The sequence below is a fragment of the Nycticebus coucang genome, chromosome 5 (genome assembly GCF_027406575.1).
Source record: "Nycticebus coucang isolate mNycCou1 chromosome 5, mNycCou1.pri, whole genome shotgun sequence".
In the NCBI taxonomy this organism is placed as follows: Eukaryota; Metazoa; Chordata; class Mammalia; order Primates; family Lorisidae; genus Nycticebus; species Nycticebus coucang.
In genome coordinates this window covers 65,473,057-65,489,731 of record NC_069784.1, presented here as the reverse complement: position 1 = coordinate 65,489,731, position 16,675 = coordinate 65,473,057, and the positions used below count along the sequence as shown (strand labels likewise).

Below are 16,675 nucleotides of genomic sequence, written 5' to 3'. Positions count from 1 at the left end.
ATCTCATGCCATTCTAAGAGCAGGCACACGGTACTCCCAGAGCCTGCTACAGAGCCAATAGTGAATGCTGAGTGGTTTAAACATTGTGTGCAATGAAAAGATTTTAATGATGCTATGAAATGAGCACCTCAAAAGTCATCACTTTAAAAGAAACCTTAATTTGTTCCAGCTTCGGCAATTATCCCGTGTGAACCATCCTAACATTGTAAAGCTGTATGGAGCGTGCTTGAACCCAGTAAGTTTGTTACTTTTTCATTGTCACCTGTCTAAGAGAAGTGACATGGCAGATGTGTACAAGTGCGTAGGTTATGAAGCTACCTTTTTTTAAAGCATGAAACAAAGCTTATTGAGGAAGAGAGGTTTACAGAGCAAGATACATTGGCCATAGACAGCAAATGGGCCTGTTTGTCAAAGTGAAGGAAAAGGCTTTGAAACCATCTTAATCTGCTGTCTTAGATATATTTCAGAAAGAACAGTTGGACTTTATGCATTGTTTCCAGTCTTTTAGAAAAATGGTATGAAAGTTCCTTTAGGTTGTCTGATCTAATAACTTCATCTTCTTACAAGGCTTTTGATAGCCTGTGACAGCACCTACTTACAATAGACTTAGCACTGAAGAACGTACCCAAAGGATAATATGGTCATATCTGTACATATCTCTTCACTCTGACAGCGCTCCTAGAAGACGAGATGACCTCAGGTCAGGGATTTTTAACTGCTGTGCCGTCAGAGGATCTTAGGTGTGCCTAGAAAATTTTTAAAGACCATTAATTAAGGGCAGCACCTGTAGCTTAGTGAGTAGGGCGCCGGCCCCATATGCCGAGGGTGGCGGGTTCAAACCCAGCCCCTGCCAAACTGCAACAAAAAAATAGCCAGGCGTTATGGCGGGCGCCTGTAGTCCCAGCTACTTGGGAGGCTGAGTCAAGAGAATCGCCTAAGCCCAGGAGTTGGAGGTTGCTGTGAGCCGTGTGATGCCACGGCACTCTACCGTGGGCAATAAAGTGAAACTCTGTCTCTACAAAAAAAAAAAAAAAAAAGATCATTAATTAAATTATTTTCAAAAGAAGTTCAAAGTATAGTAAGTATATTCTTTTTTTTATTTTTTTACTTTTTTTTTTTTTTTTTTTGTAGAGACAGGGTCTCACTGTACCACCCTCGGGTAGAGTGCCGTGGCGTCACACGGCTCACAGCAACCTCTAACTCTTGGGCTAACGCGATTCTCCTGCCTCAGTCTGCAACTTTTTTTTTGTTGCAGTTCGGCCGGGGCCGGGTTTGAACCCGCCACCCTCGGCATATGGGGCCGGCGCCCTACTCACTGAGCCACAGGTGCCACCCTATTTTTTTACTTTTTTTTAATCAACATAATTTAAGTGTGCCACAGAAGTTTACCTTTTTAGGTTCACGTGTGCCGTGAGACCAGAAAGGTTGAAAAACACTGTCTTAGGTCATGGATACTTTTTCCTGTTATTCACATAGTAGAGGTGAAAAGAATGATTTTTAACATATCTATAAAATCAAGGGGTTGAATGATGTTATTTCTCACGGGCCCTAAGGTGCTGCAGCTGTGTGGTTAATTCTCTGGGCGTGTTGCTTTCAGGTGTGTCTCGTGATGGAGTACGCTGAAGGGGGCTCTTTATATAATGGTGAGTGTCACTAGACCCGCTTTATCTAACAGATTAAAAGAATTTGAAAGGTTTTGATATAAACTCTAATTATTTAATGTTCTTTAAACTTTACCATCAGAGTCTCAAAAGGAGGTAATTAAAAGAAATCTACTAAAGATTAAAAATGAATAGGTAAGAAAGCTGCTATAGTGTTAGTATGTGAAATTTAGAAGTCTATCAATTTTTTAATTGACGGTATTTTATTATGTTAAAAGCATTAGGTAAAAATAAAGTTTGGTTTTTAAGTAGATTTTAGAATACCTCAGACTTCTGATTTTTCTTTTCCTTCTCATTTTAAAACTCTTTAGCCATACTTCCTTTTCACTCTGCTTTATTTTCTTTTCAAAAAATAAAGTTGTGAAAAGTCACTGTACAGAACTTTCAGTTGTAACAAAGAGAAAAAACTTTAGAAAGAACAAAGCTCTTTCACCTTAAATAGACCAATCATCAACATAAATGTATTGTTTCTTGTAGCATCAGTTAGAGAAAATAAATTGTAGTATTTTTTTAATTAGCATTGTTTATGTAAACTTTAACTTACATTTCCTGCCCATGTGTTCATCATTGTTAATGGATATTTAATACTCCATTGACTTTTTTTTTGGTTGAACTACTTCTAGTTTTTAACTTTACAGAAAACATAGTCGTCAACGTCTTGATACAAATCATTATATTTCTTAGTGTACTGTTTCCCTGCATCTCCCTTACAGTGTGAACCACAAGGCTGCTTATGATTTATGTATTAATGTGTGAAAGACTTTGTCTATCAATATCAATTTGAAAAAGCTTGGTAAATAATTTTACTTGAGTGTATGAATAGCAGTTTAATAAACTGTTTAACATTAGATACTTCTGTGGTAGTTATCTACTCAGAATTATTTGATATTTCTTTTTTATTTAGAAAAGAATTAAAAGCAGTGCTGATAGAGCCTGTGTAGAAGAGTGCCCCACCTAAGTTCCCATAGTGCTGCGTTCACGTTGTGTCTTTTGTCATTGGCAGTAAAGTCCTTCTTAGTCTGTGCCTTTCTTTTGCAGTGCTGCACGGTGCTGAGCCACTGCCCTATTACACCGCTGCCCATGCAATGAGCTGGTGTTTACAGTGCTCCCAAGGGGTGGCTTATCTACACAGCATGCAGCCCAAAGCGCTAATTCACAGGGACCTGAAACCACCCAAGTAAGTTCTGACACTATGTAAGTGATAAGTAAGTTCTGCCCTGTTGTCAGTCTCTCACTTTTTCTTGCCGCCCCCAGCCCACTCCCTAATTCAACTTGATAGCTATACAAAGAGTTCCTCTTTTTCTTTTTGGTATACTCAATATTTATTTTTAACTCACCTTCATTATGTTAGTCGTATATCTAAGCTTGCATTTTAGATGTTGTGTTTCGTGGGATTTTTATTTTTAATAACCCCTCCCTTTGATTAGCGTCCTTCTAGACTCTTTCAACTACACATCTCACTCTGCCCCTGCAGTGTGGCACCCGCGGTGCTGCCCACAGACAGCCCCTCGAGAACAAGCAAGACTGACTTTTTCTCCTGTGTCCCTAACAGCCAGCGTAATGTCCGCACGTATACCTTCTACAGACATTCCCAGAGTTACTATTACTTGCCCTTTCAGAAGAAAGCTAAAGGACATTTCTGGCATCTGAGTAGAGATGGAAAATATTCTGAATTTCTTCATAAGAATCCTTGTAACTTCGAAAAACTTCTAAATTCATTAGATAAGTACTTTAAGAAGCTAAAATTTGGGGGGTTATCGTATAGCTATTCAGCTAAAGAAAACATACAATAAAATGTATTGTTCCTTTTTCTCTCTGATGCTTTTTCTTTATTCACCTGTGACAAAGTAAAAAAAGTCCCCACATAGCTTCCCTCATGCCACCCCCACCCACCATATCAGAGTTCAGGTTAGACGTTCCCCCTAGGAGATCAGCATAGTCTTCAGTTTTTCCTTTCTCTTGATACTGGTTTAGAGTACTAAAACATCCCTTCTGGGTGTCACTTGTCACTCATGTTTAATCTGATACACTCCATGTGGGTTCCAATTCTTAGAATTGCTGTTCATGCTAGTGCACCTTATTTCTGCTCCCAGTCTTAAACTGATTTCTGTTTCCCCAGTTCCCTGGTAGAATAACGACATATTTTTAACTTCTGACACTGTTATCTTAGCTACCTGCCTTAACTAGTGAAGAAGACGTATCTTTTTTCTCTTATTTCCCCCCTCTATCAACACAGAGTTGAATTATTAAAGCAAACTAATTAGAATTATATCTGTTATCCAGCAACACATTGACTAATGCTTCAAAGGATGTAGGCACACATTGGGTAAAGACAAAGCCTTTTTTTTTGAGGAGCCTGAAACCATCAGATGCAAAACCTTAAAGTGTTGCTTTTCTTCTACGTTAGAGTGTGTTGTTTTGGCTTTGGAGTAAGTGGCTAGTTATTGGCACAGTATGTGGAGAAATAGCTTACAAAAGGAAGCCATTTCCATTTTCTAATATCTTTTAGATTGCATTAGTTAAGCAATATAAACAACTATCCCCAAATTCCATCCAGCCATAAATTTTAGATTTATTTAATCGACCTAATTAGACCAAATATATCCTTCTAAGATCGATTGTAGGTAGGGATTCTCTTGCTATTTACCTATTAAATCTCATTAACATATTCATAAGCGATCTGGTCAGGTCATTCATTCCTTTTGATCCTCTTAATGGTTGGATCCATCTTGCAAATTGTCTTTGGGGCACCTGTTACACAAATTGGACTTTAGAATTAGAACCGATGTTTCAGGAGGCAAAGAAAATTCTTCAATTTGACTGTGCTTTATATGTAATTGAATATACATGAACACCTGCTGTATCTTACTATCATTAGAAAACTTGCAAGTACTGTGATCAGGAGGAGTTCCTCAGATTGGTATGTAAAGAAAGCATCCGAGGATCTAGTGAGGAGTTTTATGTGGTATCAGATTGTGCTTGTGTCCCTGTTTTATTTATCTTGCTAGTTCATTCACAGGAACAACAGAAATAAAAAGGTATTCCAAATCTTATTTGTGTGAAAGTAAGCCTACAAAGAAAATTCCAGTGAGCCTTAAATGTTATTGTCATAGCTGGTGAACTATTACAAGTCTTACGAGTAAAGAAGTACTAATACAGAAGTCAGTGAGAAAAAATTGCTATCATATCTTAAATGTATCAGGATAAAACAAGGAGAACAGTTACAGAGTTCTTAAAATTTTCTTGGGTAAAAAGTGTAAGAGTTGGAACAAGAACATTGAGACGGGAAAATTTTTTTAGTTGACGTATATGCAGAGGTAAGTTGCAGTTAGCATTCTTGAATTATGGAAGTATTTTTGGTAACACAGATGTGAGTAGTAGTATTTGAGTTATGGAAATATTTTTAGTAGTATGGAGATGTGAATAGTGATTTATCTGGCGTATCTTAAGCATATTGGACTAAAAGAGAATTTTTATGAATAATCTCTCCAGATGTAAAAAGTTTGTAAGATTTGTCGTTAAAAAGAATCCCCATATATTACTATTGAAAATTAATTGCTGCAATGTAATTATGTAAAAAAAAGTATCCATGTCTATCTCTGTCTTCAAAAGCACAATCTTTTGAGTGTACTACTTGGCAATTGTAGTTAGGTAATATGGAAACTAAGAAAGTTGAAATGAAATCTTAAGTTTAGAACATTTTCTAGAAATCTCCCATTGGGTCAGTTTAACCATAATAAATTTGTACTCCTCCCAAACACATATATTCTGAACATAAAAATAGTTTAGAGATTGAATATTTTTGTAAGTATCTTCAAAGTGAAGATGTTTAAATTGAGGACCTTTTTTCCTTCTATATTGGCTTAACTTTATTTTCTTAAAATTAAATTATATAATGTTATTTTTTAAAATAACAGATATGGAGCGGTGCCTGTAGCTCAAAGGGGTAGGGCACCAGCCCCATATGCCGGAGTTGGTAGGTTCAAACCCAGCCCCGGCCAAAAACTGCAAAAAAAAATTAAATAAAATAAAATAACACATATGATTAAACTCCTATTTCAGGACACCATAATATCGACTTTACTCGAAGTTTTCTAAACTCCATGTTTTATTTTGCCCAGAGAGATGTACGGTCAGGAAAGATTGTGGAGATATGAAAATGTGAGTCTGGAGCTTAGAGAGCTGAGTCATGGTCAGTTAATTTTTGCTGACACTCCTTTGAGCTATTAGGCTGGTATAGTCACCAAATAACATTTCTCAGAAGTTGAATGGTAATATTCATTTTGTTTAACTTTTAATTTCCACAAATATCTCTTTTATTGTAGATCAAATATTAGCCTTGTAACTTATAACATATATATATATTTTTAACAGCTTACTGCTGGTTGCAGGGGGGACAGTTCTAAAAATTTGTGACTTTGGCACAGCCTGTGACATTCAGACACACATGACCAATAACAAGGGGAGTGCTGCTTGGATGGCACCTGAAGTTTTTGAAGGTAAAATGGCGAAAGCATTAAACGATTGGTAATCTACCTCACCCCATGTGAGTCCAGCTGTGTGTTTGTAGAGTTTCCCCATTTCCGTGGTTTTACTTATGCATAGTGTGTAACTATAAAGTATATATTGAAGTCTATGGAGGTATTAAATAAATACTATGTATAGCCTTATATCCTAAATGTTATAGCAAGGTTTAAATGGTCTGAAATCTTCTGTGCAGGTTCAGGGATATATGCAGTTGATCCTCGTTCATAGATTTCATAATCTCAAAATTAATTTATAACCCCAAGCTTTATTTATAACCCCAAAATTAATGTTTCTGGTACATTCATAGGTATTTGTAGATAATTGCCAGCACAGAGCAGAGCCATCCACCACATGTTCCTAGCTGAGGTTGTCTGATAAGGGAATCATCCACCTTTGTACTTCAGCTCTAAACAGGTGTCCTTTTTGTGATCTCTTTAGCACCACATTTTTGTCAATTTTGTTGGTGATTTTGCTGGCCCTCAAGCTAGTACTACCTAAATATGAGAAGATTGTGACTTATATTACAGAGAAAAGACCTGTTATATTAGCTTCATCAAGCATGAGCAACATGCTGTTGGCCATGAGTTATTATTAATATTAATAAGTTAACATGTATGTGAAATAAGGTATCTTTAAGCAGAAGCACACATGAAACAAGGTTATGTACTGATCAGTTAACAAAAAAGCTGTGACCAAAAGCACATAGGAACTTGGTCCTGTATTTCCCTCTAGGAGCACCGATTCAGAGTTAGATAATTCATTACTCATAGAGACTTTGTAGAACATAAATGCCAGTGATAACAGGAATCAATTGTGCTTTTGTATTGGTTTCCTAGTGACTGAATATTGACAGCCCTGAAGTTTAAGTGAGTATGTCTTAAAAAGCAAGTAATTGGGCAGAAATATGATAGTAAGGACTATAAGTTAAGGAAAAATTTAAATGTTTACTTTTTCTTTTAACCTCTATTTCTCACTCAGATTTTAAAAGATCAGTCTGAATTGTATGCTTGGTGTGTGTATAAAAACATCAAATTATCTTTTAAATGAAAAAAATTAAATTGAACATACAAATTGTGTGTGATTTATATTTTAGCAAGTGTGAATGCCCATAAAATTCAGACATGTTCAATTAATCAGATCCTATTATGGTTTATTTTATTTTTGCATAAAGTTTAAAGGTTTTAGGGGGGTTATATTATCTACTAGTTATCTAACTATACTTAGATATATGTAACTAACTATAGTTGTCCATCGATAGTTATCTAACTAGTTGCTTGGGTGGAACTCTTTTTTTCCTCAAATGCAATTAAAAAATTAGACTGGCCAGGCGCAGTGGCTCATGCCTATGATCCTACCACTCCATGAGCCTGAAGCAGGTGGATTACTTGAGCTCAGGAGTTCGAGCATAGCCTGAGCAAGAGTGAGACCCTGTCTCTAATAGAAATAGAAAAACTAGGTGGGTGTTGTGGTTCATGCCTGTAGTACCAGCTACTCAGGAGGCTGAGGCAAGAGGATTGCTCAAGCCCAAGAGTTTTAGATTGCTGTGAGCTATGGTGTCACAGCACTGCCAGGGCAACAGAGTAAGACTGTCTCAAAACAAAACAATTTAGGTTTTCCCTGCCCTTTTCCCTGAAGAAGACCAATTATTTCTAACATTAAAATACTATATAAAGTCTTCGTTAGTAGACCATCAAGTGTTACATTACACAAAATTAAATATACCTTCTGTGCCATATACAGAATACATAAGCTTGGCATTGTTTTGAAAATATATACTTATATATCTTTCTGTCAGTTAAAACAGCACAGTATTACTACAGATGGATTTAAAATATATTTGTTTATGCAAAAGTAATAGTTACCTTTAATTGTCTTAGAGCAACAAAGCTCAGACTGTAGGCTGTGTAGACATCTTCATATCAGAAAGAAGTCAACTGGCTGCGCCTGTAGCCCAAAATAGCTTGTAATGTTGAAACGTTGGGGTACAGCCTGCTTCTTCGAATATAAAGCTGATGTTCATTCCTACTGTGGGTTGGGTTTTTTTGTTGTTTTGGGAGGGATTTTCTTAGTGCTGATTCACCCACCAACTTAGTAGTGTTATAAATTTTGCCTTATAATCTGTTTACTATGAATTTGTTATCCATGATTTTCATGCAACTGTTTAAGTTTGAAAAATTAAGGATTTTATCTCACCATATGTGGAGTTTATTTTGTAACACTAAATTAGAAGGTTAATTTACTTTGATAGCAGAATAGTGCTATCCTATCAGAATGGGAAGAAAATTTAAGATTAAAATATTACAGAAAGGAATGTATAAATAAATGTTTTATACTCTGCCCCAAAGAAATCGTCAGTCTGAACACATAAAAGATAAGGTCTTTGTCTCTTGATGAAAAAAGGTAGAAAATAACTGACTTTCCAAAGTAAAGTTTTGAATGTATTCTTGATTCTTAATTTATTTAAAAATGTATTTGCTGCAAAGACTTGAAGTACTTCAGAAAGATTAATTTCTTAGCTTAGTTATTATGTGATAACATCTTATTTTTATCCAAGATACCCATTGCAAATTTATGAAACCAGCTGTTTCTTGAAGTCTTGATTTTTTTTTTCAAGTGATTTTATAAAAATGTCTTGAGATTATACTATTTTTTTTTTCTAGGTAGTAATTACAGTGAAAAATGTGATGTCTTCAGCTGGGGTATTATCCTTTGGGAAGTGATAACCCGTCGAAAACCTTTTGATGAGATTGGTGGCCCAGCTTTCAGGATCATGTGGGCTGTTCACAATGGTTTGTAAAAAGAAGTTTTTCTTGAATATACTTTATATCTTTGTATATTTTCTATTTGGAAGGTTTTTTTCCCTGCCTTTTTCCCTGAAGAAGGCCATTTATTTCTAACATTAAAATACTGTATAAAGTCTTTGTTATTAGACTATTTTTCTGTTTCTAATCTCTGCTCCTCTCTGTGTCCCAAAGTCCAGCAGGGCAGGATTGTGAGCAGCCCTGGCCCTCACAAGGGGTTGAGGACATTTGTTGTCTGTGCTCAGTAGAGGAGGGCCATCAGTACCCAGACAGAGCCCCCTGTCTACACAGACTCTCTCTTAATAGAAAAACATCAGATGTGACTCTCTGAGAAAAATAAATACATAAATAAAATCTCTCACATGATTAATATAATTGGGGAGCAGCAGCCTTTTTCTCCTGAAGAAGAGTCTTGCTAAGGAGAGAAAGCAAAGAGTTGTCACTTAAGCTCATAGACAAAACACAAAGTGCTTCACACACCATTTTTATATTCTCACCCATTCTTATGAAATTGAATCCTGTTGCCTCATTTTACCAGTTAGAAAACTGAGACTTCAAGAGGTTAAATAACTGGGATTCAAATCCAGACCTTTCTGACTTGAATGCCTGTAAGTCATACTGACTTATGGGTCATTGTCCTGGCGTCCCTCCTGTTCCTTTTCTACCTCTAATAATGATCTTACCTCACATTTGCTTTGGAAAAATAAGCTCTTCGTGAAGAAATGTTACTTAATCTTCCTAACTTTAACATAATTCTCAGTTACTTCATTTCTACCAATTGATGATAGTAATTTTGATTGATATTTTCATACATTATTCCACAAGTGACAAAAACAAATATCTGCCTGACATGTAGGTCATTCATAGACTACGAAACAGCCGTCTTCTGAGTAATGTTAGCTATTTTTACCAGTTTCCTATACTGCCTTTAATGTTACATTTAGTGTCATCGTAAAGAATGCTAGAATATTGACTAAGATGGTTTACTTTCTTTCTGTCATTGTCAGTAAATAATTGAATTCAGTGAATTAAGAAGTAAAAAACTAACTTGTTATTTGATAAAATAGCAAAACTCTCCTATATTCCAGGACTTGTTTAAGTGGGGACTTTGCTAATAATATCACAGGTTTAGTAATTACAAATGGTTGGCAGTTTTCAGCATGTAAAATGCAAAATGACCCTCCCCACAGAAGGGCTATTTGGTAGTCAATGAATATAACATGTAGGTGATCCTGTTTTTAGATATGGAAGATGATTTTTCAGTCGAATCTGAAAAATGCAATTCAAGAAAGGTTTTCTCAGATCATCATTTTACTTTTCTTAGCACACAAAGCCATTGTTACTTGTTTAAAAAGGTTTATAACAAACCAAGTATTGTTAATTCTCAGTCTTACTGTTAGTATAAAATGCTAGAAAATTTTTTATTTAACTTTTTAAAACGTAGTTTCCCTTTATGAAAATATACGCAGGAAGAATAAATGTTAACCTAAAGGACAGAAAATATACCTTTATCACTCTAAATTGTAAATCACAAATTATAGGATCTATAAAATAAATACTGCTTTGGAAATACATATAAAAGCTTACACAATTCCTTGGGCAAATACATTCTTTACCCCAGTTCTTCTAATTTTCAATTATAGGTACTCGACCACCACTGATCAAAAATTTACCTAAGCCCATTGAGAGCCTGATGACTCGCTGTTGGTCTAAAGATCCTTCTCAGCGCCCGTCAATGGAAGAAATTGTGAAGATAATGACTCACTTGATGCGGGTATAATCCTTCTTTTGAGGGGCTTTTGATTTAGGGGAATTTAACATATACTGAGTTCTAATGCAATTTTAAAGTAAAAGAAATGTTATTACTATATTCTGCTTTATACTTTTCTGTATTTTCTAAGTTAGAATGAGCATTCATTACTCGTATAATCACAAGAGAAAATGTTATTTAACGGAAAACATCTAAATCAGCGATTCTCAACCTATGGATTGTGACCAATGAAAATAATCCTACATATCAGATTCATAACAGTAGCAAAATTACAGTTATGAAGAAGCAACGAAAATAACTTTATGGTTTGGAGTCACCACAACATGAGGAACTGTATTAAAGGGGTGCGGCATTAGGAAGGTTGAGAACCACCGATGTAAATCTTTCTAATGGCAAAATGGCCAGACTAGATTTTTGGCTTGCTTTTTCCTTCTGCTTACATTAGTGAACAAGTCTGTAATGTGAGAAAAACTGAATTAAGTTAACTTCAAAGCCTTCACAGGACTTAAGTGTTTGTGACCCCAATACATGCTAAATGAAATTTTAGGTTTTGTTTTTTTTTTTTTTTTTTTTGGGGGGGGGGGAGGGTTGCAGTTTTTGGCCAAGGCTGGGTTTGAACCACCACCTCCAGTATATGGGGCTGGCGCCCTACTCTTTTGAGCCACAGGTCCTACCCAGTTTTAGGTTTTTTAATACCCAGTCTTAATCAAGCATTCAGTGGTTTATGTAAGACAGGGAAGAGGTTCCATTTTCAGACACATGTATTTGAGTGATTTTTTTACTATTTGGTTTTTTATCACATATTTTCAGGGTTTTGTATGCCAATAAAAAGTTAAACTCCTAGGATTTATAGACTAATTCAGAAGAATCCTTTAAAACTGATTACTAAATTGTTCTAGTCTGTAGATTAAAGACTTTTAGAATTATTTGAAATATTTTAGGCCTCTAGTTTTTGGTATACTCACAAAAACTGTCATTGGTACCTTGGCTTTAAAAAGATACTTTTGAAAGTCCCTGAATTTAAGGGCAGCTTATTCAGTGGAAGAATCTTATAATCTCCTTATATATAGACAGAGTGGTTTCTTAAATGATGAAAGATTAAACTTGTTCAGCCTGTTGGAAATTACTTAAACAAAGCAGGTTGAACTAATCTGGTTAAGGTTTACCATCATATTTGAATACCAGCTATATTGTATAGAAGCCTAGGCTTAAAACTTCGGGCTACATGAATTGTTTGAATTGTGATTGTATTTATATGTGCTTTGTCTAATTTGAGGGGAATACCTTTCCTTTTTTTCTTCTAAATTCTAATTTTTTTTTCAACATTCAACAACTTTCAACATTGTGTCTTCAATTTATAGAAGGACATTCATGATCTAGCCTTCTGATATTTAAAACATTAGTTCCAACAATTATCCTGTAGTATACCAGTTTCACTTATCAGACTAACATTCTTTGCAACACTTTGGAAGTTTACATCAGTGCTCTATGAACATAAATTATAATAAATGTGTTATAAATAATTACGAGGAATTACCATAATTATCTTCTATTTCACATTTTCCTCTGGAGAAATATTGGCTGTTTAAGACTATCTAGTTTCTGTGTAAACTAGACTCATAGGTACGTGCATGGCACTGATTACAATTTAAATTCAAAAAAGAGTAAAGTATTATCATCTTTGTAAAATCAAAAACTTAAGCAACTACAAATTCAGTATATACCTTAGAAAAAATAAAGCATCATCTTTGCTATAGGGACATCCCACAACAAAGAAATAATTCACATATACTCTTCGAGTTAATCTTAGAAGGATTTAATTTGTATTAAAGAAATTTTAAGCTGTGATTTACTTTTTTATATATAGTATTTTCCAGGAGCAGATGAGCCATTACAGTATCCTTGTCAGTATTCAGATGAAGGGCAGAGCAACTCTGCCACCAGCACAGGTAAATGGACCAGTAGGAAGAGTAGTGACCTAATTGTTTTTGTCTATGTTCCCATGAAATTATAATCAAGAAGCAAGGAATGATGTCTCCATTTGCATTTTAATTTCTTCATTTCATATGATTGACTGCAATTTGAGTTTCCAGGTGCCTTATTCTTCATAAAGCACCCAGATTAAAGAGTTATTGAAGACTTGCTTCCATGTCTTAGAATTTTTGCATAGTTATACGTAAGAAGATCGGATATTGTATTGCTGTGAATATTCTTAATTTGAAAAATAATTTTTACATGGATACTGCTAGATCAGATATTATTAGAAATTACTGAAAGTATATATATGTCTTATCATTAGTTCTCTTCTACAGAGATTCTTATTTAAGAAGCTGTTAAAAGTTCCTCAGTTTTCTAAAATATGAAGTAGTGGATGTGTAGTTCATAGTCATCAAAAAAATAGAAATAATACTGTAACTTAGAAATATTGTATTTCTCAAAATGTAATGGCATTTCTCAAAGTATAAGCATTTAATTATTAATTAAAACTAAAAGATGTGTATTTACAGTACACTTAAAATTTTGTTTTTATCAACAAATATTTCTCCCACCTCAATTTTATTTTTTTAAACTAGTTTTATTTAGTTTTTATTTATTTTAAACTAGTTTATTGTTTGGTTATTATCAAATTCCAGTTAGTTCTACTGAAAATCTTCAGTAAAAATATGAATAATTTTCAGCTTTCTAGCCCTCTCCCAAATTCGCTTGACTAATCCACAAGCCTGATGGGATCCAGTACTCCGCCCTCTCCTTGCGTGGTCCAGTGCAGCTGAGTGTGACTGCACATGTCTTCTCTCATCACATGCATATTTCATGCTGCTGGACACTTCTCCTATATTTTAGTACCTCCTCTCTGCTAGATGTTTAATGTTATACTTTAGCCTCTCCTCAAACTTCAGATACCTCCTTTCCACTCCTCACCATCAGCTGACCTTGTTCTCTTGTGTAAATTGGAATAATCAGAAGACAGCTTCCACAAACCCCCTCACTTCATCCACCCACCTACCTGCACCTGTGCCCAGCTACCCTGAATTTTCTTAAGTTATCAGTTACTATGCCTGAACTCTTCATGCTAATAACCAAAAGCAAACCTTTTTCCTTGTGCATTAATATCCCATCTGCCCTTCCTAGCAATTCTCTCCTCTCTTCCATGTTCAGTTTAACCCTTTCTGCTGGGATCTTTCCCAGAGCACACATCATCTGTATTTGCGTTGTCCAGCTTCTCTCTTGCACTGACTCCATTCAGACTTCCTTCATACCATGACTGTTATCAAGGTCACTAGTTATCCCTACATTACTAAATCTAAGGAATGATTTTCAATTCTCGTCTTGGACTCTTAGCAGCAGTTGACGCAACAGTTCATTGCACTTTCCTCCTTAAAATGCTTTCTAATTGGTCTCCAAGACGCCACACTGGCCTGGGTTTCGTGTTACATCTCTGGCCATTTGTTCTCACTTTCCTTCCTTCCTTTTTTCCTTTCTAATGTTATTCTTCCTCCCTCCTTTCCTCTTTCTTCCTCTTCCTTTTCCTTCTTCTCTCTCCTTTCTTCTTTCTTTTCTTTTTCTTCCCAGAAAAGTATATTTTCACTTTGCTTTGCTAATTATTCTTCATCTCCCCAGCCAATAAATGGCAGAATGACCAGGGCCTCTCCATTCAGCCTCTTCATTTGTCTGTCTACACTAAAGACCTGGGTAACCTCATCCACTGTTATGGCTTTTTATGCCATGTATTTACCATCTATATGGGATGGGTTTTTTTCCATCCTATACCTTAATTCTATATTCGTATATCCAATTACTTGCTTTCAGGGGTATTTTTTCTTTTCTGCCTCACATTGAAAAAATAGGAGTTGTCTATTGAATACACAAACACTGACAAAAGGTGCTGAGCAAAAAAAAGGTCCATGCATACTTTTTGCAGTGTCCAACACCCCAGCTAAGCAGAACAGTCCTCAGATAATCTGCATGAGGCCATTCACGCAGGAAACAGAAATATAACATCTTCGAAACGGAGTTCCTGGTAATTCCATCAAACCCAGTTCTCCGATAGTCTTCCCTATCTACTTTAATAGCCTTCAGTTAGCTAGCTGAGGCTAAAAACCATTTGGTTTTATTGATTATTAGAATATTATTTAAGCTTCTTGGTTCCTTTTTGTACTATCCTAAATTTCATTTAAAATGGTTTGTTTGGGGGTATCTTCATTAGCTTAAAAACTCTTATTTTATTTCTGTTTATGTCTTGCCAGTTTAAAAAGAACTTAAGTGACATGAATACTGAATGAAACTTTTGTACTTTTACTCATCTGTACTCATAAATGTTTCTCCTTTCTTAGGCTCATTTATGGACATTGCTTCTACAAATACCAGTAATAAAAGTGACACCAACATGGAGCAAGTTCCTGCCACCAATGATACTATTAAACGCTTGGAATCAAAATTGTTGAAAAATCAGGCAAAGCAACAGGTTTGTTATTAAAAATAAAATTATGTGATAGCCTTACCAGTAGTTAACTTCATATTAGCTAAAATTAATTATTTACCATTTTCTATTATATAAATCCTGAATCTTCTTTCTGAAGCAGAGAAGTAGTTTAAGAATAGAGATATATAATGAGATTACAAGGTTCTCCTTATAATTTATTACCAAATTGTTTTCCCTTTTAATGATTGCTACCTTTGCTAACTCTGTAACTCACTCCCTATCATAATTCCTAACTTCAGTGGTTGATGGTTAAAAATTAAAATGGATAGGCCAGGTGTGGTGGCTCATGCATGTAATCCCAGCACTTTGGGAGGCCAAGGTGGGTGGATTGTTTGAGCTCACGAGTTCAGAACCATCCTGAGCAAGACCCCCATCTCTAAAAAATAGCCGGGCGTTGTGGCAGGTGCCTATAGTCCCAGCAACTCAGGAGGCTTAGGCAAGAGGATCACTTAAGCCCGAGAGTTTGAAGTTGCTATGAGCTATGATGAATGATACCATGGCACTCCACCCAGGATGACAAAGTGAGACTCTGTCTCAAAAAACAAGAAATGTAAAATGGATATTTCAGCTGCACTACCCAGTTATAAGGAGTTATCCTAAATCTGTCATTTCGTGCTGTTCAGATTTATTGTATTCTTGCCATTATTTGGTTTGAAAATATTTTAAGGAATGATTTTGTTCATCTTATCCTGTGATATTTGGGTTAAGTAATAATTTGGGCATTTCATTTCCAGCTGTAGTGACTTTCTTTTCAGGAAGGTAGTTAAGTGTCTGCAGCTTGCTCCCCCTTACCCCTGAAGCTTCCTCTCCCTATAGTTTCCCTCTTCAGAGCAGAACAGGATCCTTAAGAATCTCACTTGATGTCTTCCTCCTAGGCTGCCCAAGATTTCTAAATCTAAAGAACTTTAGTAATTGAGATTGATGTGTAATTTTAGCAGAGCGAATCTGGACGTTTAAGCTTGGGGGCTTCCCGGGGGAGCAGCGTGGAGAGCTTGCCCCCAACCTCTGAGGGCAAGAGAATGAGTGCTGACATGTCGGAAATAGAAGCGAGGATCGCTGCAACCACAGGTAAAAGGGAACACTGTCAGGGGAGAGGGGAAAGGTGCTAGTCCCAGTCGTTTCCCTGGGCTTGTCAGACATTTTTGTGTGTTATGTATATTTTTAAGCAGGAAGTTTATAATATATTTTTCTAAGCTTCTAGCAATAATTTATGTATTTATCTCAAATTCCAAGCAGGAACTTATAAAATTTTTTACATTATAAAATATACCTTCCTAATTATAGATTTTATCAAATATAATTCTTTTTGCTCAAATATGTGCTAAAGTCTAAGTGAGAAATTGAAATTTTGCAAAAGCTAGACTGTTTTAGGAGATTTTGAGTGATTCCACTAGATTTTTGTGCTGAACTCAAATAATAGCAAATATTTAGTAGT

At 35.6% G+C, this 16,675-nt stretch overlaps 1 protein-coding gene across 4 annotated transcripts in view; it reads left to right on the top strand.

The window, feature by feature from the left end:
- The window catches only part of MAP3K7 (mitogen-activated protein kinase kinase kinase 7), a 63,177-nt gene that overhangs the window by 14,907 nt on the left and 31,595 nt on the right, over positions 1 to 16,675 (top strand). For 2 of the 4 annotated variants that reach the window (XM_053591419.1, XM_053591421.1), the window contains exons 3-11: positions 170 to 235; positions 1,598 to 1,643; positions 2,700 to 2,838; positions 6,036 to 6,160; positions 8,849 to 8,977; positions 10,633 to 10,763; positions 12,628 to 12,709; positions 15,092 to 15,222; positions 16,176 to 16,308. In XM_053591419.1, coding sequence (XP_053447394.1) covers positions 170 to 235; positions 1,598 to 1,643; positions 2,700 to 2,838; positions 6,036 to 6,160; positions 8,849 to 8,977; positions 10,633 to 10,763; positions 12,628 to 12,709; positions 15,092 to 15,222; positions 16,176 to 16,308 — 982 coding nt within the window. The remainder of the gene's footprint in view (positions 1 to 169; positions 236 to 1,597; positions 1,644 to 2,699; positions 2,839 to 6,035; positions 6,161 to 8,848; positions 8,978 to 10,632; positions 10,764 to 12,627; positions 12,710 to 15,091; positions 15,223 to 16,175; positions 16,309 to 16,675) is intronic. The other 2 variants (XM_053591422.1, XM_053591420.1) reach the window with 1 other exon arrangement.